Source organism: Schistocerca gregaria, chromosome 8 (genome assembly GCF_023897955.1).
Source record: "Schistocerca gregaria isolate iqSchGreg1 chromosome 8, iqSchGreg1.2, whole genome shotgun sequence".
Lineage (NCBI taxonomy): Eukaryota > Metazoa > Arthropoda > Insecta > Orthoptera > Acrididae > Schistocerca > Schistocerca gregaria.
In genome coordinates, this window is record NC_064927.1 from 263,676,873 (window position 1) to 263,702,303 (window position 25,431).

General features: G+C 38.2%; 2 protein-coding genes across 8 annotated transcripts in view; one reads left to right on the top strand and one right to left on the bottom strand.

The window, feature by feature from the left end:
• Positions 1 to 25,431, top strand: part of LOC126284279 (dynein axonemal intermediate chain 7-like) — an 828,882-nt gene that overhangs the window by 421,022 nt on the left and 382,429 nt on the right. The gene's annotated exons all lie outside the window — the stretch shown is intronic.
• LOC126284278 (toll-like receptor 13) overlaps positions 1 to 25,431 on the bottom strand; it is a 213,424-nt gene that overhangs the window by 139,398 nt on the left and 48,595 nt on the right. For all 7 annotated transcript variants that reach the window (XM_049983100.1, XM_049983097.1, XM_049983102.1 and 4 more), the window contains one exon: positions 11,374 to 12,045. In XM_049983100.1, coding sequence (XP_049839057.1) covers positions 11,374 to 12,031 — 658 coding nt within the window. In that variant the 5' untranslated portion in view covers positions 12,032 to 12,045. The remainder of the gene's footprint in view (positions 1 to 11,373; positions 12,046 to 25,431) is intronic.

A 25,431-nucleotide genomic window follows, 5' to 3' on the forward strand; every position in this document is an offset into this window, starting at 1 on the left:
TACGGAATCTTTGTCTGCTCATCGATGCAATAAAGAAATCTGGGGCAGTTCCATCAGTGGCCCATAGTTCACCAGTATTGAGGTGCTGTGCCTTTTTCAGTCCAGTGAGATATAAAACACCAAGGAAAGCAGATAATTCTTCAAAATCTGTCTGTTGGCAGTCTCGAGCACTTCGTGAATAACCTGCTGACATTCTGTCTAGTTCTTGGTTTGTGTGTTTTACAGTGTGGTCAGTTACACTGTCTGGAAAAAAAATATTTTCCAGCAGTCAAGAACAGTTTTCGAATTTCTTGCATCTCCTTTTACACCTGGAAGCTGTGTCATAATATTCTTATGAGCAGTTTTTAATGGAGGGGCTTTGTGTTTGAACCATTTTGTTTTCCCATCCCTACCTTGATACATATCATGATTTACATGTTGTGGAGCTACTCTAGACACAGTTTCAGAATTACTGTCAGACTGTGCATCGGTATCTGAAGACAGGCCTTCTATATGGATATTTTCATCCAGCAGTTCCTCTAGCCACATCAATATCTGTTCGTCTGACATGACACCTATCCTGAAAAATTTTATATATTTTCAGATCTGACAGAGCATGTCATGTACTCTGCATACATGTATACTTCATTCAATATATAAAACCAAATAAGTATACTCACTTTCCTTATAAAACACATAATATGTACAGAATATGCCCAGGAGAAAAAATTAAGCCAATCTCATGTCACTAGCACAGAGAAACAAACTAAAAGAGCCCGTGTGATAAATAATCTAACAATGCACACCACCTCGAACAAAGCCACTAATAGCAGGCTTTATTGCAATTAGACTAACAAAATCCATATGAACTGACGGTAGAGATATCAAGAAAAGCATTCCTAAATCAACACTTCAATATCTTTAAAAATCTATTGTAATATTTCAGTAAAATCATGAATGTTAAATTTTTTCTCACGTGCAGGCCATCCTGGGTTAATGTGGTGAAAAAGGATTTGAAAATGTTGTAAGAATCAAACACCAATAGCATATTGCCTTCAAGAAATTGTTTAGTGCTGTCATTGTGGATTACTGAAAGATCTGTCTATGACAGGAGCATTGGTTAATTAAGTCTGCTATTTGCAAAGGAGTATTATAATGCATACCTTCCATCATAAAGTGATGGAAATTACAATTCCTGCATTAGTAGTCACCTCTCAATAGGATGATACACATTGATTTTCTCTATCTTGTTGTTTCTGTTATCACACTTATCAAAAATGGAAGAACTGATGGGCTGCCACCTCGGTATGGGTTCCAAATTGATGAAACTTGGAGTGTGGAACATTGATGTGCCCCTGTGGTGTGTTATCACATGGCCAGACTGTTCCCACTAGTGAAGGGCACTGTGAGATCAGTTGTCTTGTTTGTAATTGGTATTGGTTTTGTTGAATTGATTGTAACAGTTTTTATGGAGTTGGATGTTTCTCCTTTTAGCCACTTGTTATTGCTTGTATGAAGTAAGATGCTTGACTTTTGTTGAACAGCGAAGTGGTGCACCACAGTAGTTAGGACACTTGACAGTAAGTACTGACCTGGGTATGGTCACACTGTCTTACTTGACTTGTTCTGCACAGTACCCTACAGTCAAGTGTGCTAAAGCATGTCTGATGTTTGCCGTCACTTGCACAGCCACATCTAGTTATGATTATGTTTATCAGCATCTGTAGCTGTCATTCTGTGGGCTTACTGGGTAGCCATTGTGGCAGTAACTTATTTGTATTAGAGCAGAGTAGTTATGAGCTTGGCCAGCTTTAGGCCTTTTTGTTACTAAAGCTTTAGTTCTCTTTTTCCTGCCACTTAAGTTGTTTGATTGATAAAAGTAAGCCCTGGTTTTAAGTTGCCTGCCATACTTGAGGTCTGTGTCACCTAAACATATAGTAGTGTTAAGTTGTTGGGTTCCTGGCATTGGCATTGCAAACCAGAGGCCTTACGGGACATACTCACACTGTTTAAAGGAGGGCAAATTGAATAATATTTATCTGCATATTAAACTTTAAGCCCTTATGTTTATGTTAAAGAAAGCTTAACTTTTGTTGTTGTTCTAATCACTGATGGCACCAGATATTTAGTCCTTGTTAAGTCCCTTGCAGGATGAAAGTAGTAATTAAGGAGGTAGTTTCAGGGGTCGTGCCACAACTTGTGCAGTTTTGGCCAGGGTCAAGTTTTGCTGCCGGTCCTGTGAGATGCCTTCCTTAGATTGAACTGAGTTTCAGAATTCCACCAGCAGGACCAAGAAGCTGCCTTCCATCTTCCCATCATCCAGCAACTGTTGGGCATTGGCCATCTCTGAAGAAGTAACTCTTCAATTTGGCCTCAACAATTAATTTCGAGTCCTCCACTCCCATAAAAATTGGGTTCATGAGGTAGTCAGGAGTCAATCCAGGAGTTTTGAGAATGGAGCCAGAGAACAACATCAGGAAAAGGAGTCAGAAAACAGAAAGAAGATGTGGTCGAACCTGTGCACAAAGTACTGTATTTTTTGATATCAAGATCTACGTCTACATCTACAGAAATACTCCACAGGTCACTGTACATTACATGGCAGAGGGTACCCCTGTAATACTACTAGTCGTTTCCCCTCCTTTTCCACTCACAAACAGACTGAGGGAAAAATGACTGTCTGTATGTTTTCTTACGAGCCCTAATTTCTTGTATCTTATCTTCAAGGTCCTTATGCACAATGTATGTTGGTGGCAGTAGAATCATTCATCAGCCAACTTTGAATGCCAATTCTCTAAATTTTCCCAAAACTGTTTCTCATCACCTTCCCTCTAGGGATTCCCATTTGAGTTCCTAAAGCATCTCTGTAACACTTACTTTTTGTTAGAACCTACCGGTAACAAATCTAGCAGCCCACCTCTGAATTGATTTGATGTCTTCTTCAATCCAACCTGGTACGGGTCTCAAACACTTGAGCAGTATCAGTGTTCTATATGCAATCTCCTTTACAGGTGAACCACTCTTTCCTAAAATCTCCCAATAAACCGAAGTCAACCATTATCCTTTCCTACCACAGCTTTCATATGCTCGTTCCACCTCATATCGCTTTGCAACAATATTCTCACATATTTAAATGACTTGACTGCAGCAAGCAGGACACTAGGGTTATTGTATCTGAACATTACAGGCTTGTTCTTGCTCTCATCCACTTTTAGGGCTGGCTGCCATTCACTGCCGAATGAAAATTTTTTCTAACTTGTCTTGTATCTTCCTACAGTCACTCAACTTTGACACCTTACTGTACACCATGGCATCATCAGCAAACAACTGCAGACTGCTGGCCACCCTGTCCACCAAATCATTTGTGTATACTGAGAACAACAACAGCTTCATACTTCCCTCAGGCACTCCTGACAGTATTCTTGTCTCTAATGAACACTCACCCTCAAGGACAACTTAATGGGTTGCATTATTTAAGGAGTGTTCTAGCCACTCACATATCTGTGAACTCATTCTGTATGGTCGTATCTTTGTTAACAGCTTGCTATGGAGCACCACATCAAATGAGGGACATTTTTCAAGTGAATAAGTTATTTTAGTGTAGAGATTTTTTCTTTTATTTTGTTATTTGTAGATGGGCTTGCTAGTGGTAGCAGCCTCCTGAGGAGCACAGACAGTGATACTTGCCCTTGTCCTTATATTGTGATAAGTCAATGAAAAGAATGGAAATCGTAGGAGTATTGCCTTTTATCACCTGAACAGAACTTGTTGGAGTTACAGAAAACATGGAGCGAGTTACCACCTGAGTTAAACTTAATTAGGGAACCCTATGCACAAAACCTACCATCACAGTGTCAGCAGAACTGGAAACTGACTGAGCACAATTGTAAATTCTAATTCGATTGCCAGTAACAGGAAGACCTGCATGGTTGAAGTGTTACTCCATTTACACGTCCCCAGAGAAGTGGGAAGTTCTTGAACAATTTATGCTGATGATGATCCACTAGGTATTATTAATTTCAGAATATGGTGGCAGACATGCAGTAATGACAGAGCAGGAGTTACAACATTATCAGAGGGAGAAGTCACAGTGTGTTTGACCATGGTAATACAAACCTGCCAGAGCACATGCACAGCACAGCTGTTACTAGCTAGACAGAAGGGACTTGATTATCTGAGAGATGTCATGGAACCCAGACTGCATTTGCAACAAGCAAGTTTTCATTGGATTTACTCCACTTATGATGAGATGGTAACAGTAGCAAGTTGTTACAAAAAAGAGAAACTCACAAAGGCCAGAGGGATTGAACTTAAGGAAATTGGGTTATTAATTAACTTTACTAAATGGAACATAACAGGGCCAAGCTTCCATCTACAAGCCACAGTTATGGGAATCATACAAATGAATATATCACAAACAAAATTGCATCACCAGATGTGTCTTTGGAAACGTCTCTAGCACTTAATACAACATTTCTGAGTCAAACTCTAAACCTGACCTAATCCATTCCATGGATAGATTTATTGCCACTCAGGAAGAGTACATTTCAACTGAGCAGTTAATGTGGCACATAGAGCAGTTCAGAAAAGGACAATTTTGTGTAACAGTGATTTTGAGTGTTGTAATACCAATTTACACAATGGCTCTAACTTTGCTGATGTAACTTTATTCTTCCAACCATCAACATAAAGCAGAAATAGTCAAGATTCCAGTAGACTGGATCCCTAGAGCATAAAAGGGATTGAGAGTGCAACCTTGTATTGTGAATGCAGAAAAGGTGTAAATTTAGGGTTAAGAGACAAGTAAACAATGGGACAAGCCTGAAGAATTGCCATAAAACATGCATAAATTAGCTTAGAAATAATGTAGCAGTAAGAAACATAAGTAACTAAGATTGGATGCAGTATGTAATCCACATGAAAAACTTGTCATTTGTTTTCATTTTAAAAGTTATCTACAGTTTTTAAGAACACACAGTATAATACAAAACAAGTTTTGAGGTCAACCAGAGGGACCAGGCTTGTTCATAGAGGGAGGTAATGCAGTATAGTGATCTTACATGAGCATTTTAGTATGAGCCTGATTGGTGTATTGTAGCTGTACTGACAGCAGGTGAGTGCAGGATGTGGTCACTGTAACAATTCAACATGTTGTTGTTGTTGTTGTCTTCAGTCCTGAGACTGGTTTGATGCAGCTCTCCATGCTACTCTATCCTGTGCAAGCTGCTTCATCTCCCAGTACCTACTGCAACCTACATCCTTCTGAATCTGCTTAGTGTACTCATCTCTCGGTCTCCCTCTACGATTTTTACCCTCCACGCTGCCCTCCAATGCTAAATTTGTGATCCCTTGATGCCTCAAAACATGTCCTACCAACCGATCCCTTCTTCTAGTCAAGTTGTGCCACAAACTTCTCTTCTCCCCAATCCTATTCAATACCTCCTCATTAGTTACGTGATCTATCCACCTTATCTTCAGTATTCTTCTGTAGCACCACATTTCGAAAGCTTCTATTCTCTTCTTGCCCAAACTAGTTATCGTCGATGTTTTACTTCCATACATGGCTACACTCCAAACAAATATTTTCAGAAATGACTTCCTGACACTTAAATCTATATTCGATGTTAACAAATTTCTCTTCTCCAGAAACGCTTTCCTTGCCATTGCCAGTCTACATTTTATATCCTCTCTACTTCGACCATCATCAGTTATTTTACTTCCTAAATAGCAAAACTCCTTTACTACTTTAAGTGTCTCATTTCCTAGTCTAATTCCCTCAGCATCACCCGATTTAATTTGACTACATTCCATTATCCTCGTTTTGCTTTTGTTAATGTTCATCTTATATCCTGCTTTCAAGACACTGTCTGTTCCGTTCAACTGCTCTTCCAAGTCCTTTGCCGTCTCTGACAGAATTACAATGTCATCGGCGAACCTCAAAGTTTTTACTTCGTCTCCATGAATCTTAATACCTACTCCAAATTTTTCTTTTGTTTCCTTTACTGCTTGCTCAATATACAGATTGAATAACATCGGGGAGAGGCTACAACCCTGTCTCACTCCTTTCCCAACCACTGCTTCCCTTTCATGCCCCTCGACTCTTATGACTGCCATCTGGTTTCTGTACAAATTATAAATAGCCTTTCGCTTCTTGTATTTTACCCCTGCCACCTTTAGAATTTGAAAGAGAGTATTCCAGTCAACACTGTCAAAAGCTTTCTCTAAGTCTACAAATGCTAGAAACGTAGGTTTGCCTTTTCTTAATCTTTCTTCTAAGATAAGTCGTAAGGTCAGTATTGCCTCACGTGTTCCAACATTTCGACGGAATCCAAACTGATCCCCCCCCGAGGTCTGCATCTACCAGTTTTTCCATTCGTCTGTAAAGAATTCGCGTTAGTATTTTGCAGCCGTGGCTTATTAAACTCATAGTTCGGTAATTTTCACATCTGTCAGCACCTGCTTTCTTTGGGATTGGAATTATTATATTCTTCTTGAAGTCTGAGGGTATTTCGCCTGTCTCATACATCTTGCTCACCAGCTGGTAGAGTTTTGTCAGGACTGGTTGTCCCAAGGCCGTCAGTAGTTCTAATGGAATGTTGTCTACTCCGGGGGCCAAGTTTCGACTCAGGTCTTTCAGTGCTCTGTCAAACTCTTCACGCAGTATCGTATCTCCCATTTCGTCTTCATCTACATCCTCTTCCATTTCCATAATATTGTCCTCAAGTACAACGCCCTTGTATAAACCTTCTATATACTCCTTCCACCTTTCTGCCTTCCCTTCTTTGCTTAGAACTGGGCTGCCATCTGAGCTCTTGATATTCATACATGTGGTTCTCCTTTCTCCAAAGGTCTCTTTAATTTTCCTGTAGGCAGTATCTATCTTACCCCTATTGAGATAAGCTTCTACATCCTTACATTTGTCCTCTAGCCATCCCTGTTTAGCCATTTTGCACTTCCTATCGATATCATTTTTGAGACGTTTGTATTCCTTTTTGCCTGCTTCATTTACTGCATTTTTATATTTTCTCCTTTCATCAATTAAATTCGATATTTCTTCTGTTACCCAAGGATTTCTAGCAGCCCTCGTCTTTGTACCTACTTTATCCTCTGCTGCCTTCACTACTACATCCCTCAGAGCTACCCATTCTTCTTCTACTGTATTTCTTTCCCATATTCCTGTCAATTGTTCCCTTATGCTCTCCCTGAAACTCTGTACAACCTCTGGTTCTTTCAGTTTATCCAGGTCCCATCTCCTTAATTTCCCACATTTTTGCAGTTTCTTCAGTTTTAATCTACAGGTCATAACCAATAGATTGTGGTCAGAGTCCACATCTGCCCCTGGAAATGTCTTACAACTTAAAACCTGGTTCCTAAATCTCTGTCTTACCATTATATAATCTATCTGATACCTTTTAGTATCTCCAGGGTTCTTCCACGTATACAACCTTCTTTCATGATTCTTAAACCAAGTGTTAGCTATGATTAAGTTGTGCTCTGTGCAAAATTCTACTAGGCGGCTTCCTCTTTCATTTCTTAGCCACAATCCATATTCACCTATTATGTTTCCTTCTCTCCCTTTTCCTACACTCGAATTCCAGTCACCCATTACTATTAAATTTTCGTCTCCCTTCACTATCTGAATAATTTCTTTTATTTCATCGTACATTTCTTCAATTTCTTCATCATCTGCAGAGCTAGTTGGCATATAAACTTGTACTACTGTAGTAGGTGTGGGCTTCGTATCTATCTTGGCCACAATAATGCGTTCACTATGCTGTTTGTAGTAGCTTACCCGCATTCCTATTTCCCTATTCATTATTAAACCTACTCCTGCATTACCCCTATTTGATTTTGTGTTTATAACCCTGTATTCACCTGACCAAAAGTCTTGTTCCTCCTGCCACCGAACTTCTAACTTCTAACTTCTAACTTTCTAACTTTAACCTATCCATTTCCCTTTTTAAATTTTCTAACCTACCTGCACGATTAAAAGATCTGACATTCCATGCTCTGATCCATAGAACGCCAGTTTTCTTTTTCCTGATAATGACGTCCTCTTGCGTAGTACCCGCCCAGAGATGCAAATGGGGGACTATTTTACCTCTGGAATATTTTACCCAAGAGGACGCCATCATCATTTAACCATACAGTAAAGCTACATGCCCTCATGGAAAAATTGCGGCTGTAGTTTCCCCTTGCTTTCAGCCATTATCAGTACCAGCACAGCAAGGCCGTTTTGGTTAGTGTTACAAGGCCAGGTCAGTCAATCATCCAGACTGTTGCCCCTGCAACTACTGAAAAGGCTGCTGCCCCTCTTCAGGAACCACACGTTTGTCTGGCCTCTCAACAGATACCCCTCCATTGTGGTTGCACCTACAGTATGGCCAACTGTATTGCTTAGGCACGCAAGCCTCCCCACCAATGGCAAGGTCCATGGTTCATGGGGGGGACAGCGGTAATAGTAATAATAATCAGCTTTTTTTACTTGTACCAGTTTCATCTCTAAGTTCTTCTATAATCCCTTTTGTAATATTCACTCTACTGGTGTTGCATCTGGTTACTTTATGGGTTTTCTTTTTTGTGTCAGATTAGAGAAATTGTATTTTAACCTTATAGATAAAATGATCTGAATGAAATTCCCCAAATCTCATCATTTTAACATTCATAATTTCTTTGATACATCTTTTGGATATGGCCTTGTGATCCAAGTGAAATTCTCCTAGATTTGGATTTGGAGGTATCCAATTTTTGACTTTTCTTGGTAGTTTGCAAAAAATGTGTGAACATCTATTTTAACTGGCATGTTTTACACATATTGACTTTCATCATTTTTGTTTTTTCTAGAGGATGCTGAATACTCATCTATGGTATAATTTAAAATTTCTCTTCCTTCCCAGATAACACACTGGAGTCACCAACAAATATTTTAACATTGTTTGTAGATATGTTGGACATTTCAGATCCTAAAAGATCACAAAACTAATTTACTTAATGCAAAGCTGTTTCATTGTTTCCAGTTATGGCAGTCAATAAAGGTATAGCTTTTAGTCTTAAAATTTCTTGTTCACATGAACATTATTTCTAATTTTCTCTTAAAATCTGTTATACTATCTACATTTTTTAAAACTGCAAACAATGTTCCAGACATTGGCACCTTTTCCATTATTCTTACTGCTGACTTTCCTTTATAAATTCTGTAATGATAAATATCAACGAAATTCTGATCTAAGAATTTCATTTTCCTCCAGTGCTAAAATTTGTGTGAAGCTCTGTTCTAGAAGTAATTCCAATTCTTTCTATTTTCTAATTTTCAGAAGAGAATTTACATTTAATATTCCAGAATAGAACTTCTCCTTATTATTATTATTGTTGTGTCATAACATCCCACATACCAAGTTAAAAATGCATAGATTACACTCACAATTTCACTACATCAGCAACACCATCCACTGCTTGAAAAAGTTTACCTACTGTGCTAGGAGTTGCTTCATCTACAAATACATTATCTTGCTGCAATATGAACATATAAAATCTTTTCAAAGTTCAGGCTAAATTCATACTACCAAATTTTTGTGAGATTTAGGCCAAGTACTATTCAACCTGAGTGCCATGTATTTGGTGATCTTGTACTTATTAAATAGCCTCGTCCATAATTTCTTGATCCATGGGCTAAAGTACAGTTGAATATCACAGGCATGACCTTTGAGGCTTTTTATCATTTTATGCTTAAATACTTCAAGATGCAAGATAAACTGAGTTCCTATTATCCAAATTTGTCTTAGATTCATTTACTTGCACAGCAATTTTGTAAGTGTTTAAAGTAACATGGATTTGTAACTTCACTGATGGCCAGAAACTTATTTTTCTTTGTCCTGCCAGAGTTTGGTGCACATGAGTATTGTATATTGTCTCAGGTTCTGAATATGGGAAGTTTCATTTGATACTGTAAAGGAATTTCCTAACCATGAGTCTGGAAAAAAAATGTTCATTTTATTGATACCGTGCTATCAGAATTGTAAGAACATCATTCTACTGGTTGTTTGTAGATGGAATTAAATTTTTGGATTAACTGAATTCTCTTACTACTGCTTCACAAACTAATAATCAAATGTTCACCTGTCAGCCTAAATTAAGACTCAGTCTGTGCTACCTGCTACATTCCACAAAATAATATAGATTAGAAAAAATGTCTGTGTTCTGTTCTCTTCCTGCAAGTAGGTGAATGATGCCACACACCACAGTATCATTACTTCCCAAGATGAACCCAATGCCCAGTACTAACAGATTAAATTACCCAAATTTTCTTCTTAAGTAGTGTCACTTCTTAAATTATGCATATACTCAAGAAAAGTTAAATTGTGCAGTTTCAACTGAGATGCAATATCACTAATGTAACATCCTAAATAACATTTGAACTAATGGAACCTACCACCCAGAAATATTTAAACTTGAGAAATGTTGAACAAAGGTCATAGCAGTTAAAAATGTGGAACAAAGGTCATAGCAATTCAACCAATCATCCTTAACTCTCATTTTCACTGTCACTATAGCAAATGAATTTCAGGAATTGTTGTGACACCAGTGAAATGGTGCTGAAACTAGTGACAAATACACAACTCAGTCTAAGAAAAAATTGGTTCTTTAGAGCAGTATTTATGGTACTGAGAGTGTTTACAAAAAATTTTGTCTGAGTTAATTGAAGTGAAGATTGATTGCTCTGTTACGAAGGCTATCCTGCAGAAACATACAAAAATGCTAGGAAACTTGGTAAGGAAACAGTCACAGACATGTACCATTACTTTAGTTATATGCAAACACATAAATGAAGTTTTACAATCTGGTACTTACTTTCAGGCAACAGAGCCATTTGCTCATGCTTTGCTCACATTTTGTGGTTCACTGCTATGTTTATGAGTGCAACTTGTGAAAGTGTTTAGGTTGTAATAGTGTTATTCATTATATGCTTTCAGTGTTAGTAACAGTTTATGTACAATTTTAAAAGAGGCTCTCTTATTGTAGGGCTTACTCCTCTGAGAAAGTCTGAGATGATTTCTCTTGTTTTTATTTCAGTTTATTCTCACTTATTTTGTATATTAGCTAGTTCAAAAGTCTGTAGAAATAGGCTTTAAAATGACCAACTTACATTCATTTCTTCCCGCTTTAAGCACTCCTGTAGACGTTACCAGAAACATTTCCTAAATATCTTCTTACAGGTAATAATTGTTACTACCCTCAAGAAGTATACTATCTGATAACTACTGCTACATGTAGAAACATATATAGTTTTCTCTTATAATTTGACATGCAGCTTCAGACATTTTGGAGTGTTATGATTTTATTGCACACTATATTCATTATGTTTATGTAATAGTAAATTAATGAACAGTTAGTTACCTGCACATAGTTTGCATAAACTATCATTGGTGGAGGAACATGTCTCACTCAGGTATTTTACCTCTGGATGTCCTTTCGGGCATTCATATGGCCATAAATGTGAGCCTGGCTGCAAGGGAACATTTGTAACTGCATCTGTGCTATCTCCTTGGGGCTCTTCAGAATCATCAGCAAAATCATCCTCTTGATCAGCATCTGGAGGATTGTCCATTTGCTCATCCATAGACTCATCTGGCTGGTCAGAAGGAGGCTGAACTGGTTGCCCATCTGGGGGTTGATTTGATTGCTCAGATGAAGGTTTATCTTGGTGCTCGCTTTCAGGATGATCTGGTGGCTCAGTTTCAGGTTGATATGGTTGTTCACTTCCAGGGTAATCTGTTTGTTCACTTTGTGGCTGCTGTGACTGCTCAGGTTGAAGTGGTTGTTGCGGTTCATTTGCATGCTCGCCATTATCTTCTGCAGTATGACATTTTGTTTTCTTAGAAAACCATACCTGTCCTTTAATGTAACCCCTTAAGTCTATCGCGGAACCTCTGTAATAATGCTGTTGAAACGGTACATCTCCAGCCACTTGTGATATCAAAACAAGAGCCAAAACTACTCCCAGAATAATGCTGACCCAGGTGTTAATGTTTTGTCTCAAACACATGAGCTGCATTTCAAGTCTTCTCCCTGTGGGGGAAAAAATTAAAACTGATTTGTGTATCAGATAAATAACAACACAAATTCAAATTACGACCATTTTTTGTAGACACTGGTAATGAGTGCATTTAACAAATCCCATCAAAATCATTATTAATACGAAATTTTTATTGTATAATACTGAAATACTTTTAAGGGTAACATTATTATAGGTTATGTGTAAGCCAAAAATTAACCTGAAATTTTTCAGGAAACTTATACAAAAGGTTTCTAATTACTTGAAATAAAATCTGAGTGAGTCTGAATGAGATATAAAAACTGTTGGTACTTAATTATGTAAGTAGTTATAAATGTGAAGAAGATGCATGTATTTTATAGTATTAAAACAGCACAACAAGCAACTTTATTGTGTGCATTTTAGGTTAGGTACTGTTCTGGTATCATTATCCCCCTTAATATTTCATTTGCTGTTGTTGCACACCAAAAATGACTGATGTCACACTTTCACGGAAGCCTGAACTATAATATTATTGTGATGGTCAGTATGTGTTATATATGTGGGAGGAAGTAATATATATTTATAGACTTGTCTTGAAACACATATTCTTCGAATTTCAATAGTAACTGTTTCTTTAATGCATAACACACTTTTGTAGCATCTCAGGTGGGAGGTTATTTAGCACTTCTGTGAGGCACGTTAATGTATCCACAAAACTATAATAAATTGCACTGCTCCTCTTTGAGACAAATTTAGAATTCAATAGACTAGTGATTCCTGTTCAAGAATCAGCAGCTTGTGCTAGGGGTTAATTACACTTCCTTAGGATTCTTCTAATAAAACTCAGTCTGGCATATGCCTTTGTAATCTTTCTATCTTAAATAATTCAGGATGGGTACTGTGGATATTTAGATAATGATGTAGCATAATAATAATGTATCTTTTCATATAAACTGGTGTCCAGAATTGAAGCAACAAACCGCTATTTCTCCATCCTGTGTCTAATTCATGATATAATTGTACAAACTGTCGAAGATCACCGGACAACCATGTTCTCCATGGAAGGTGGCATTCCAGTCATTGCACAACCACACCATTGATGACATCAGGGCATCTATCAAATGGGATAGTGTTACATCCACCATCACTACGTACACAGTCACAGATGGTGCAGACTGGCAGAGAGGAGACATCTATCAGACTCTTTGTTGTAGAGGGCCATGGGAAGAATGGAAGCAGGACATACGTAAACTGATGTGCCCTGATGGTTTAATGTGAATTTTTCTGTTGTTTCTTGGATGTGGCAACAGTTTACAGAGAACAAAACTGTATCCCAGAGACCAGGGCAGGTCCAACCATATGTGACATCAGAAATAGAGGACTGTTATTTGGCTGTAAGGGCACAACAGTTCAGCCTTAGTACTGCATGGAAACCAGCATCTGACCTTGAAAAATCTTCTGAATATGTCATAGCAAGGCAAACAGTGTTTAGAAAGCTTCAACAGGTTGGCCTTTCTTGTCAGAGACCTGATGTATGCGTACCTCTGATGCATCTTCACAGAAGGGAATGACTAGAGTGAACTTGTTAACATACCACCTGGACGGTCAAACAATGGGTCAATGTTCTTTTCACAGATGAGTCCCAATTTGATCTGAAGAGCAATTCTTAATAGTTTTGCATCTGGAGGAAATGTGGAACATGATTTTGAGACCAAAATATTGTGGAAAAAGCCTGATATTGAGGAGGATCCCTAATGGTATTGGCAGAGATTGACTTGAGCACTCCCACACCTCTTCATGAAATTCTGTCGGTGAGTCGGCAAGCATTAACTGCTGTCAGATATCATGATGAAATCATGGGACCTTATGTGCAGTTTTTGTGAGGTGCTAAGGGCACAGACTTTGCATTGATGGATGATAATTCTCGACCTCATAAGAGGCACATGTCCATAGAGCATGTCTGGGAGCAGTATGGAGACAGGTTACACCACGTCAGCATCCACTGACCACTCTCCAAGACTTGTGAGCAGCTCTGCAGGAATAATTGGTGTTATTGCCTCAACAAGAGAGTGATGACATCATTCACAGCATGCACCATCATTGTCAGTCCTGTATTGCTGCCAGAGGTTACCAGGCCCAATATGGAGCACATTAACCAGGTATTGGAGTGTTTGTGCAAACCTGTTAAGTTGAAAAATGCAAAGTACAATTTTGTCTGTCATTACACATGTTGCAGCTGCTTACATCCTGTATTTTTTTACATTTTTTCTACTTTACTGTCATCTGTTTGTACTGCCCTGTGGCAAAAGAAAAGTAATGTTCCGAAATTTCCCTTTGTTGCTTTAATTTTGGACACCAGTGTATTTAGATGCATTGTGTTACACTTGGTCATAGTGAATGTCTTCTGACAGTCTTTGTATCAAGAAATGGTCAGCTCCAAATTTTCCTAAATCTTCCAGCAGTTTTATGGGTTTGGAAAGAAATTTTCATGTGATTATTAAAAGTCCTTGTAGACTTTTCATTAATGCAAGTTACTAGTAAAACCTGAAGTCACTGATCACCACAACATAATTTTCTGCAATTGTAAAACACTCATCTTAGCACAGGATGAGTTTTGTATGCATGTGCCAATTAATTCTTTTACCTTCCATCTTAACCATGATCAGTGAAATCTTGATACTCCCCATAATCTGCAAAACACTTAAATGATGACTATATCTTCATATTAGGTAAAAACTAGTTATTTGTGTATTTGTTTATCTGTTGATAACTGTTAAGAGCAATACTGATTATATCAGCATACATTTATATTACAGCTACGGGGTAAATTACAATCTGAGCACATACACTAGTATTTTATGATAGACTTATACATATATGTAAAATAATTAATGAAAACATTGGCAAAACAAACATTTTAATATTAATTTAATTTACTACATATAGGCAACCAATTTCAATTTCTGTTGCAATGGATGAGGCATAAGAAGAATTTTAAATTTACTTTTCTTCAATAGGCTTAAATCCAGGACTGTAAAGAGGTTAATGAATCAACTCCTGTTTGATGCTGTTAGTGGTATCAAATTTTTATTGGTTGCATGTAGATGAGTGTTGTCATGCAGTGAAATGATGCAGAAAAAAAAGATTGCTGTACACTGATGAATTGATTGATGTATTTCAGAACCAAATTAGCAGTATGCCTTTTCAGTAATGAAATACAGTGACCATAACCTTCCCCCAGAAAGATGTCTGGCTGCAGTTCAGAAATTTCCATATTAAATAGGTATAAGTCCACTTCATAGACAGCAGTTTTGTCTCAAAGTTCACATGCACGATCCATGTCTCATCACTTGTAACATTGTATCTGAGGAAACATCCACCTTCCCCTGTGTACTGTAGCAAAAATGTGAAAGGTGAACTCATTCTGTGGGTTTTATATTCACCGTAAAGAGATTTCACCATTCGGCAATTGCAAAGCTCTCTGAAGCCCAATCATATCACAAATCATGAGAAGAATGGTGTTACAATTCCACAGATGTGAATATACATTTAATCCATATTCTTCACAAATCCATTGGGCTCCTCTAATGGTCATGCACTTCATGTTTGATTGTGCACATCACTTCATCACTCAGAAACATGTGTCACTATTATCACATAGCACAATCACACATTTCCTCCATAAACCTCTCTAATACTGCACTGAGAATGTCAAGGGCATCTTTATTCCCCATAAAATGAGTTACTATGTACACTTAGCAACTGCTGCAATTTGTAGCAGCATTGAGCTTTTCAAACCTTCATCACACAAGGAAAATGTCACAGTAACATTCCCTCTTAGGCTAACATACATTTACTGATGAACTCTGACCTTTGCTCCCATTTCAACAACAATGTACTGTAGACTCCTTGACCACAAACTTATTCTGAGAATTTCTGTGTCCAGTAGTTTGAAGATAGGGCAGGTAACATTCATCTTCAAGAAAGACACCAGAATTGATCCACAAAACTACTGTCCAGTTTTATTAACATTCGCCTGCTGTAGAACCCTAGAACATATTCTAAGTTCAGATATAATGAGCTATCTGAAATAGAATGATCTGCTCCATGCCAACCACAATGTGTCCTGAAAACATTAGTCAAGTGACATTCAACTCATGCTTTTCCACGTGACACTAAGAAAGCCATAGATCAAGGAATTCTGGTAGCTACAGTACTTCTAGACTTACAAAAAGCATACGACTGAGCACCACACCAAACTTCATTAAGAACAAATTATTATATGGTGTATCAAACAAAATCTGTGATAATATGGGGGATTTCTTGGTAGGGAGCACCTAGCATTGTAGTATCAGATGGAGTGTCATCGACAGAAGTAGCAGTAATTTCACGTGTGTCTCAGAGATGTTTTAGGGACTCTTGCAGTTTCTGTTGTACATTAATGACATGGCAGACAATATGAATAACAATTTCAGACTCTTCAGATGAGGCAGTTTTCTATATAGCTGTACTATCTATAAAAAAAATTAAAAAAGGCTGCACAATTATCCAATCAGTATGGCAGTATGGTAAAATTTCAAAGTGGTGCAAATCTTGGGGACTTGCTTTAAACACACAGAAATATAAAACTGTGTATTTCAGAACAACACAGAAAATCAGTATCCTATGGATATTGCATCAGTAAGTCCAACTGGAATCAATCGACTCAGACAAATATGTGGACGTAGCAATTTATGGGTATATGAAATGTAATGATTACAAAAGTTCAGTTGTAGGTAAAAATGGTGGCAGACTTCAGTTCATTTGCAGGAAACTAGGTAAATGTATTCAGTCTACAAAGGTAATGCTCATAAAACACTTGTGCACCCCATCTTAGAATATTGGTATAATGGATGGGACACATACTAGAGACCATTAACAGGGGATATTGAATGTATACAAACAAGGCCACACAAATGATCGTAGTTTTATCTGACTGATGGGGGTACATTACAGAAATAATGAAAAACCTGAATTGATTGATGATTGAAGATAAAGGCTAACTATCCTGCTAAAGCCTACTTACATAGTTTCAAGAATGATATTAATTGATGAATCTAGAGAAATAGTTCAGACCACTCTGAAGGGACTGCAAGTATGAAGTTAGACAAATTACAGCAAGAATGTAGGCATTTAAGCTATCATCCTCCCATACTTCATACACATTTGGAATGGGAAGAAATGCTAATGCACGTTACAATGCCAAGTACCTTCTTCTGTGGACTTCACAGCAGTCTGAAGAATATTGATGTAAATGTAGTTACACGTTGACACAAAGAAGATGTTTTTATGTAACATGAAATTTATATGGCTTGTGTCATGGTGCAGACAATGTAGATGTAACTGTTTAATGCAGATCACTGTGAGGAGTCTAGAGGAATTTAATGGCAAGGTTTTGTTGTTTTTGATGACAGTGGTGGTCAAGATGAGAGAGAATGAAATTTTGAGCAAGCATGCCTTGTTTTCCACTCCTCGTTAATCAAGGAGGCACAGAACTTAACATACCCACTCAATGTATTTTCTAAATTTCTTTTCCTTTCTGTATACATCTGTGTTGCCTACATACAGCCTGAGAGATCTATGAATGTTATCTGGAAGTCCATACACGCCATGTGTAAAAGAGGCATTCAAATATTTATTTTGCCCGTACCTTACGTCACTGTTGCAAGGTGAAGTCTACATCCATAAACTAGGACATAGATTTTACTGCAAGAGGGCAGTAGTATTTATGTTTGCTATAAACTCTTAGCTGAAGTGATGGCAGAAACCATGCTGAGCATGTTAACATGAAAAGTGAGATCGCGGGAACATTCTTCAGTAACGTATACTTATATGGCCACATTCAGTGCTGCCTCTCTGGCAGCAAATAATCTCTTTTCCTACCATTAATATCCTTTACGGAAAGTGCACTTCTATAGAAAAGATGAAAATTTGTATGAAGTCATCATTAAAGTGCAAGATAAGTCATAAAATGCTATCAGACAATGTCAGATAATAATCAAGTTTGTTAGTGAATACACAGATAAGTCTACTTTAGTTGAAATGAACTGATACAGACAAATTATCATTTTCTGAAAAAATAATATTTTTCATAATTTTGTTCAATGCTATTCACAGTGGAGTCAAAGGAAATGGCTATTGTTGAAAATTCATTACAAAATACACTCCTGGAAATTGAAATAAGAACACCGTGAATTCATTGTCCCAGGAAGGGGAAACTTTATTGACACAATGGAAAAAGGAATACATTGACACCGGTGTGTCAGACCCACCATACTTGCTCCGGACACTGCGAGAGGTCTGTACAAGCAATGATCACACGCACGGCACAGCGGACACACCAGGAACCGCGGTGTTGGCCGTCGAATGGCGCTAGCTGCGCAGCATTTGTGCACCGCCGCCGTCATTGTCAGCCAGTTTGCCGTGGCATACGGAGCTCCATCGCAGTCTTTAACACTGGTAGCATGCCGCGACAGTGTGGACGTGAACCGTATGTGCAGTTGACGGACTTTGAGCGTGGGCGTATAGTGGGCATGCGGGAGGCCGGGTGGACGTACCGCCGAATTGCTCAACACATGGGGCATGAGGTCTCCACAGTACATCGATGTTGTCGCCAGTGGTCGGCGGAAGGTGCACGTGCCCGTCGACCTGGGACCAGACCGCAGCGACACACGGATGCATGCCAAGACCGTAGGATCCTACGCAGTGCCGTAGGGGTCTGCACCGCCACTTCCCAGCAAATTAGGGACACTGTTGCTTCTGGTGTATTGGCGAGGACCATTCGCAACCGTCTCCATGAAGCTGGGCTACGGTCCCGCACACCGTTAGGCCGTCTTCCGCTCACGCCCCAACATCGTGCAGCATGCCTCCTGTGGTGTCGCGACAGGCGTGACTGGAGGGACGAATGCAGACGTGTCATCTTCAGCGATGAGAGTCGCTTCTGCCTTTGTGCTAATGATGGTCGTATGCGTGTTTGGTGCCGTGCAGGTGAGCGCCACAATCAGGATTGCATACGACCGAGGCACACAGGGCCAACACCCAGCATCATGGTGTGGGGAGCGATCTCCTACACTGGCCGTACACCTATGGTGATCATCGAGGGGACACTGAATAGTGCACGGTACATCCAAACCGTCATCGAACCCATCGTTCTACCATTCCTAGACCGGCAAGGGAACTTGCTGCTCCAACAGGACAATGCACGTCCGCATGTATCCCGTGCCACCCAACGTGCTCTAGAAGGTGTAAGTCAACTACCCTGGCCAGCAAGATCTCCGGATCTGTCCCCCATTGTGCATGTTTGGGACTGGATGAAGCGTCGTCTCACGCGGTCTGCACGTCCAGCACGAACGCTGGTCCAACTGAGGCGCCAGGTGGAAATGGCATGGCAAGCCGTTCCATAGGACTACATCCAGCATCTCTACATTCGTCTCCATGGGAGAATAGCAGCCTGCATTGCTGCGAAAGGTGGATATACACTGTTTTAGTGCCGACATTGTGCATGCTCTGTTGCCTGTGTCTATGTGCCTGTGGTTCTGTCAGTGTGATCATGTGATGTATCTGATCCCAGGAATGTGTCAATAAAGTTTCCCCTTCCTGGGACAATGAATTCACGGTGTTCTTATTTCAATTTCCAGGAGTGTATAACTAATCATGATGTCACTTTTATGATGCTCAATAAGACAGTTCCTCAGTTCTCACTGGGAAACTTTTTTTTTTTTTTTTTTTCAAATAGAGAAACTGAAGTGTGCAATAATGAAACTTTCCTTGTTAATTTGCTCATGATGTTGCAAACGCAAGAATAGGAAACAGTTCATAAAATCAATGCAAAACTAGTGAGAGAAAGAATTAGACACAACTCATGCAACTAATAACACAACAGTTTACAAAACAACAGGAATATCAGGAAAGTGTAACACATCAACTTAAGGATGGAACACAACAGTTTACAAAACAACAGCAATTTCAGGAAAGTGTAATGCACCAACTTAAAGAAAATATAGAACAACAGTGTAAAAGGCAAAATCAGACATTTAATGATTTCAAGAATAGTATTAGTCAACAGTTACATGATGTGAGAAAAACTATACACACTGAATTATCTGACGCGAAGTTGACAGAGATAGGTAAACAACTAAAACAATAAATAATTACTGATATATCCTGCAATAAACTCTGTTAATGGAAAGAGTCTCATCCATAGACAATAAATAGGAACAACTTGCAGGTGAGGTACAAAACCTTAGTGAAGCATATCCTCAAATTCAGGAGATGCAATTCCAAGTGGATGTGTGGGTAAAAATTGTGACAGATGCAATCAGCAAGCAGCAACATGTATCCAAAAACTCTAAAAGGCTAAAAGTAGGCCAGTTAAGTTTCGAGTCAAAACTGCCAAAAAAACAAAGAGATAAGATAATGCAGATGTAAAGGAAATAACTGAAAAAGGTGAAGCCTGGATGCTGGGTAAGGGCAGCACCCTTGCTGAAATGATAGTGTCAGAGTGCAAAATTTATGTAGATGCTGTAGAAAAAGCTTTAAAGGAGAAAGAAAGTCAGCTTCTAGCTAAAACAGATTCAGGTTTAAATGAAGCAGAGGAAAGGCTACGAGGCAGTATTGCTAAAACTAGTGACATTCCAAAACAACATTTGACTGAAAACAAACCCATGCTTTTTGAGAAGTTAGATACTTTCACTGGTTACCCACAACATGGGGCTAGCCCATTGCAGGAAAATAGTGAAGGTAGCAGAATGCAACAACACTTACAGCTACAGCTATTGAGCAAGTAGAATTTCTATGAGGTACGCCACAAGCGAACACAAAAACACCTGTCACTGACAGTGCGGCTTGTTTGTCAACATTAGTTGCAGATGACGGATTACTTAGGCATCAACAATTTCCATTGACAATTTCCAGTATTTACCTCTGAAGGGAAAAGAACAAACCCCATGGTCTTTATCATAGAATTTTGAAATGTTTTACCTTGTACCTGGACTGAAGCCCAGAAAATTAGATTTGTTGTTGGATACGCACAGAGTGATGTTCTGCTGTGGGCTAAGGACATGGCGGAATGTTGCCATTAATATGAACAGTTTGAGAGAGCCTTTCTGGATAAATATTGGTCTGCGGACATACTAGAGAAGCTCAGACATGAAGTACTCAACCCAGCTCGATCCAATAGCAAACACGGAAGCTTAAGGGGCTGTGTTCAAAAATATTTGAATAAAACCAGATAGTGGATGAACCTCTTTCCCAAGTAGATGTGCTGAAAGTTTTAAAGAGCCATTTTCCTGCCCACATTAGCGAAAAACATTACCATTCTGGAACATGACACTGAATGCTTTCTATCTGTACTCGACTCAACAGATTTGATATACGAAGAGAGGCCAGTACAACCCAAGCCTGTTAATACACAGGTAGTCCTACAGAGATTTACAGACTAACAAGTAAACAACAGATTCATAGTACAACAGGGATGGCAACCTTACCCCACACAGACCTATGGTGATGGCAACGGTAATCACAACAACAATGGACAAAGCAATAAATTCAAGGGTGGATATAAAAGAAATGTGCACAAATTTAACAAAAACAAGTACAATGGGCAAGCAGCATATGGCAAGCCTCTACAATATGTACAGACACAAGCTACCAGCAATAATCAACCAATCACATGGCAAACACAAAACAATACCAGACAGACGAATAATCTACAGACAGTGGAATTTGGACAGCAAAGTAATGCACATATACCAAATAATGCATGAAAGCAAAGAGAATTTCAGTCACAAGCCTCATAGGTTATTAATTGGCGTAATCAAAACACCAACAGTCCATATAGTACTAGTTATGTTTAACCCAGTGACCAGTGATAACGTGATGCTGGCAAACATGAACTGGTCATGGCAGGCCCTCATTCTATGAGCGAGGAGAGTGGGAGCACGAGCTTGATCAACACTTTATTTATTGGATACAATAATAATAATAATAATAATAATAATAATAATAATATTTATTCAACATCGAATAATCAAATACAATCCCTAGAAATAATACAGTTTCAGGACATCATATAGATTATTCTTCTGAATACGTCAGTTTATAAATTTAAAAACTAATGGTTTGTTTGTATTAATAAATTTTACATTTGATGCATTTTACATTTGGTAGTATACAATCACAATATTACAAATATTGTTGTTATCAACATCGTATTAGTTGTAAGTTACTTTAAACTATGAGCTTGACATACTTATGAAGCACTTTTCATATAGATATAGTACTCGTCTAAGGAATAAAAAGGGTTTTCAATTAGAATTTTTTTTTAGCTGATCTTTTAATTTGTTACTAGGAAGGGTTGTAAAACTTTTTGGTAGGGCATTAGCTAGCTTCAGCCCAGCATAAAGTGCATTTTTTTCATATAAAGCTGTTCTGTGGCTATTTACATGGTATCTGAACTTTTGCCTTGTATCGTACTGATGCAGGTCACAGTTGAAATTTGGATTTATTGTTTTAACGAGCAATATAACTTTCAATATGTATAAACCTATAATGGTAAGCACTCCTAATTTTGGGAACAGATTTCGACATGATTCTCTGGGTTTGGCACCACAAATAATTCTGATAACTTTTTTCTGTAGTATTAATAATGTGCTTAGGTTGGCTTGAGTTGTTGCACCCCATATTTCTACAGCATAGTTTAAATTTGATGAGAATAGTGCATGATAAGCAGTTTTTAGTACACCCATATCCTTACAATATTTGCTCATCATATTTATAGCAAATACATTCTTCGACAGCTTACAGGCTAAGGAATCGATATGCATGTCCCATTTGAGGCTGTCCTGGATTGTAATTCCCAATAACTTTGTCCATTTTTCTTTTTTCACAATGTCATTTCCTATGGATAATTTCATACCAAATTCTATTTGTTTCCTTGTGTTAAATTCCATCATTGCAGTCTTTGAAGCACTTACATTTAGATGGCTTTCATTAGAATACTTCACTATTTCATTAGTTACACTGTTGCACAGCACCTCCAGACTGTCATAGTCTTCGTGTCTACACACAATTGATGTATCATCTGCATACAATATTTTTTTACAGTTAGGGGAACAATACTGTATGTCATTAACATAAATTAAGAAAAGAAGGGGTCCCAAGACAGAACCTTGACCCACTTTTTGTTTTAAGCAAGACAAATTGTTTTCTATTGCACATATAGGATTTTATTAGATCATAGCCAGTTCCTCTAATACCCAGGTTCCATAGCTTGTCAAGTAATATGGTGATGTTGACACAATCAAAAGCTTTTTCTAGATCAAGGAACACTCCAGTTACATACTCCTTATTCTCTATGGCAGTTATTATTTTGTCTATTAATTGTGCTGCGGCTACTGAAGTTGACTTGTTTTTCATAAAGCCATTCTGATTTTCAAATATTAAATTGTGTTGACTCAGGAATGTCATTAATCTAGTATAAATAACTTTCTCAACTACCTTAGAAAATGCAGGTAAGATTGAGATGGGACGGTAGTTCTCAATTTTTGATTTATCACCTTTCTTGTAAATCGGGGTTACTTGTGCTATCTTTAGACTATCTGGGAAGCAACCTGATGCAATTACATCATTTACTGCTGTGGCCATGGCATCAGATATGTTGTCTATGCATCTTTTCAGTGTACTGATAGACAATCCATCATAGCCTGCTGATTTTGTATTTTTTAATGACCTTACTATGGTTTGGATTTCCTTGCTATTGGTTGGGGCCAAGTATATGCTTTGTTTGATTGGAATGCCCTTATATCTATACTGAAGATTCTTAAAATGGTCATTGACAGATTTTCCAACAGAAGAAAAGTACTCATTAAAAACATTTGCAATCTGACATTGAAGTTTCATGATACGCCCTTTATGGTTTATAGTAAAATCACTAGTAGATCTGTCCTTACAATCCCTGAAGCTATTTATTACTTTCCAAACAGCTAGTCCAGTGTTAGTAGAGTTCCTTAACATTGTGGCTACATATTTACTTTTAGTTTCTAGCAGCAGATCTTTATAATAATCATGATAGTTCTTAAATTCTACCTTTAGTCTATTATTATTGTTATTATTTACCATTGCATATTGGAAAAGTCTAAGTTTCTCTCTTGCTGTTTTTACTTCATGATTTATCCAGTTATTTTTTTGTCTCTTTTTGCAGTCATTTACTGTAAAGGTCATTTCTGGGCATGAAATACTGAAGCAATAATAAAAATCTGATGCAAATTCACTGAAAGTAATGCTGTTTTTTTCACCCCATTGTAAGCTTTTCAGCAAACTGTTGAGATTTTTAACATTGTCATCATTGGTGATTCTTTTTGTTACATATTGTTTCTCTTTTCTATTGACATGAGGATTTCAGCTTCTATCAATACCTGTATTGCGTGGTGGTCAGAAATGGCAAGCTTCAGAACTGATGCACTGCATGTAAAGTGGGACATGTTAGTTATAATGTTGTCAATGCATGATTTGATACTATTGACCTCTCTAGTGGGCTCATTTATCAGAAATGTTAAGTTAAACTGTGCTAGTATTAGCATTAGTTTTCTAGAGATAGAGTCATTGGACAACAGGTCAATGTTTATATCTCCAGTTAGTATTATGCTAACCCAGCCATTTTTACTGCAGTGTTTACTGTCAATGTCAACAAGCAGGTCGTTAAGAACATCAAAGAAAATATCTAGGCTACCAGATGGAGTTCTATATAGGCCTATAATAATTAAGTTCTCTTTCCCCCACTTATAATTAATTGCTGCTAGTTCTATTATTCCCTCAATGCTGAAAGCACTTACATCTATTACACTATAATTACTACTGCTGGTAGCAAAGATAGCTACCCCACCACCACGTTTCTCTTTTCTACTGAAGGCAGAGCAAAAGATCATGGAGAGTGGCTTACATACACTGATTAGCTCATCTGTGTACCAGTGTTCACTTATAACTAAAACATCTGGGTTATCAATTGCTGCAATGGTATCCAACTCATTGTGCTTATTGCTAAGACTTTGAAAGTTCTGCTGAATTAATTTGAATGTGAGTTTGGATTGTTGAACACTTGATGGGGGTGTCACCCTACCAGGCTGATTGTTTTTAAGACTACAAGGGTTCCGCTGTATGATATTAGGGCAGAGTTTCTCCTGCTGGACCATACAGGGAGATTTAGAGCTACCAGGCTGTCCAGCAGGGCTTACAAGTTTCCCTGGCTTGTCAGCAGTAGCTGTTTGTGTGGTAGGTCCTGTTTGGGTGGGTTGTGCCATTCCATAGCAATGCACTTATTTACACTGCTTTGTGTATTGTTTCGTCATACAATCATGATAGTGATGTGAAACATAATCTGTATC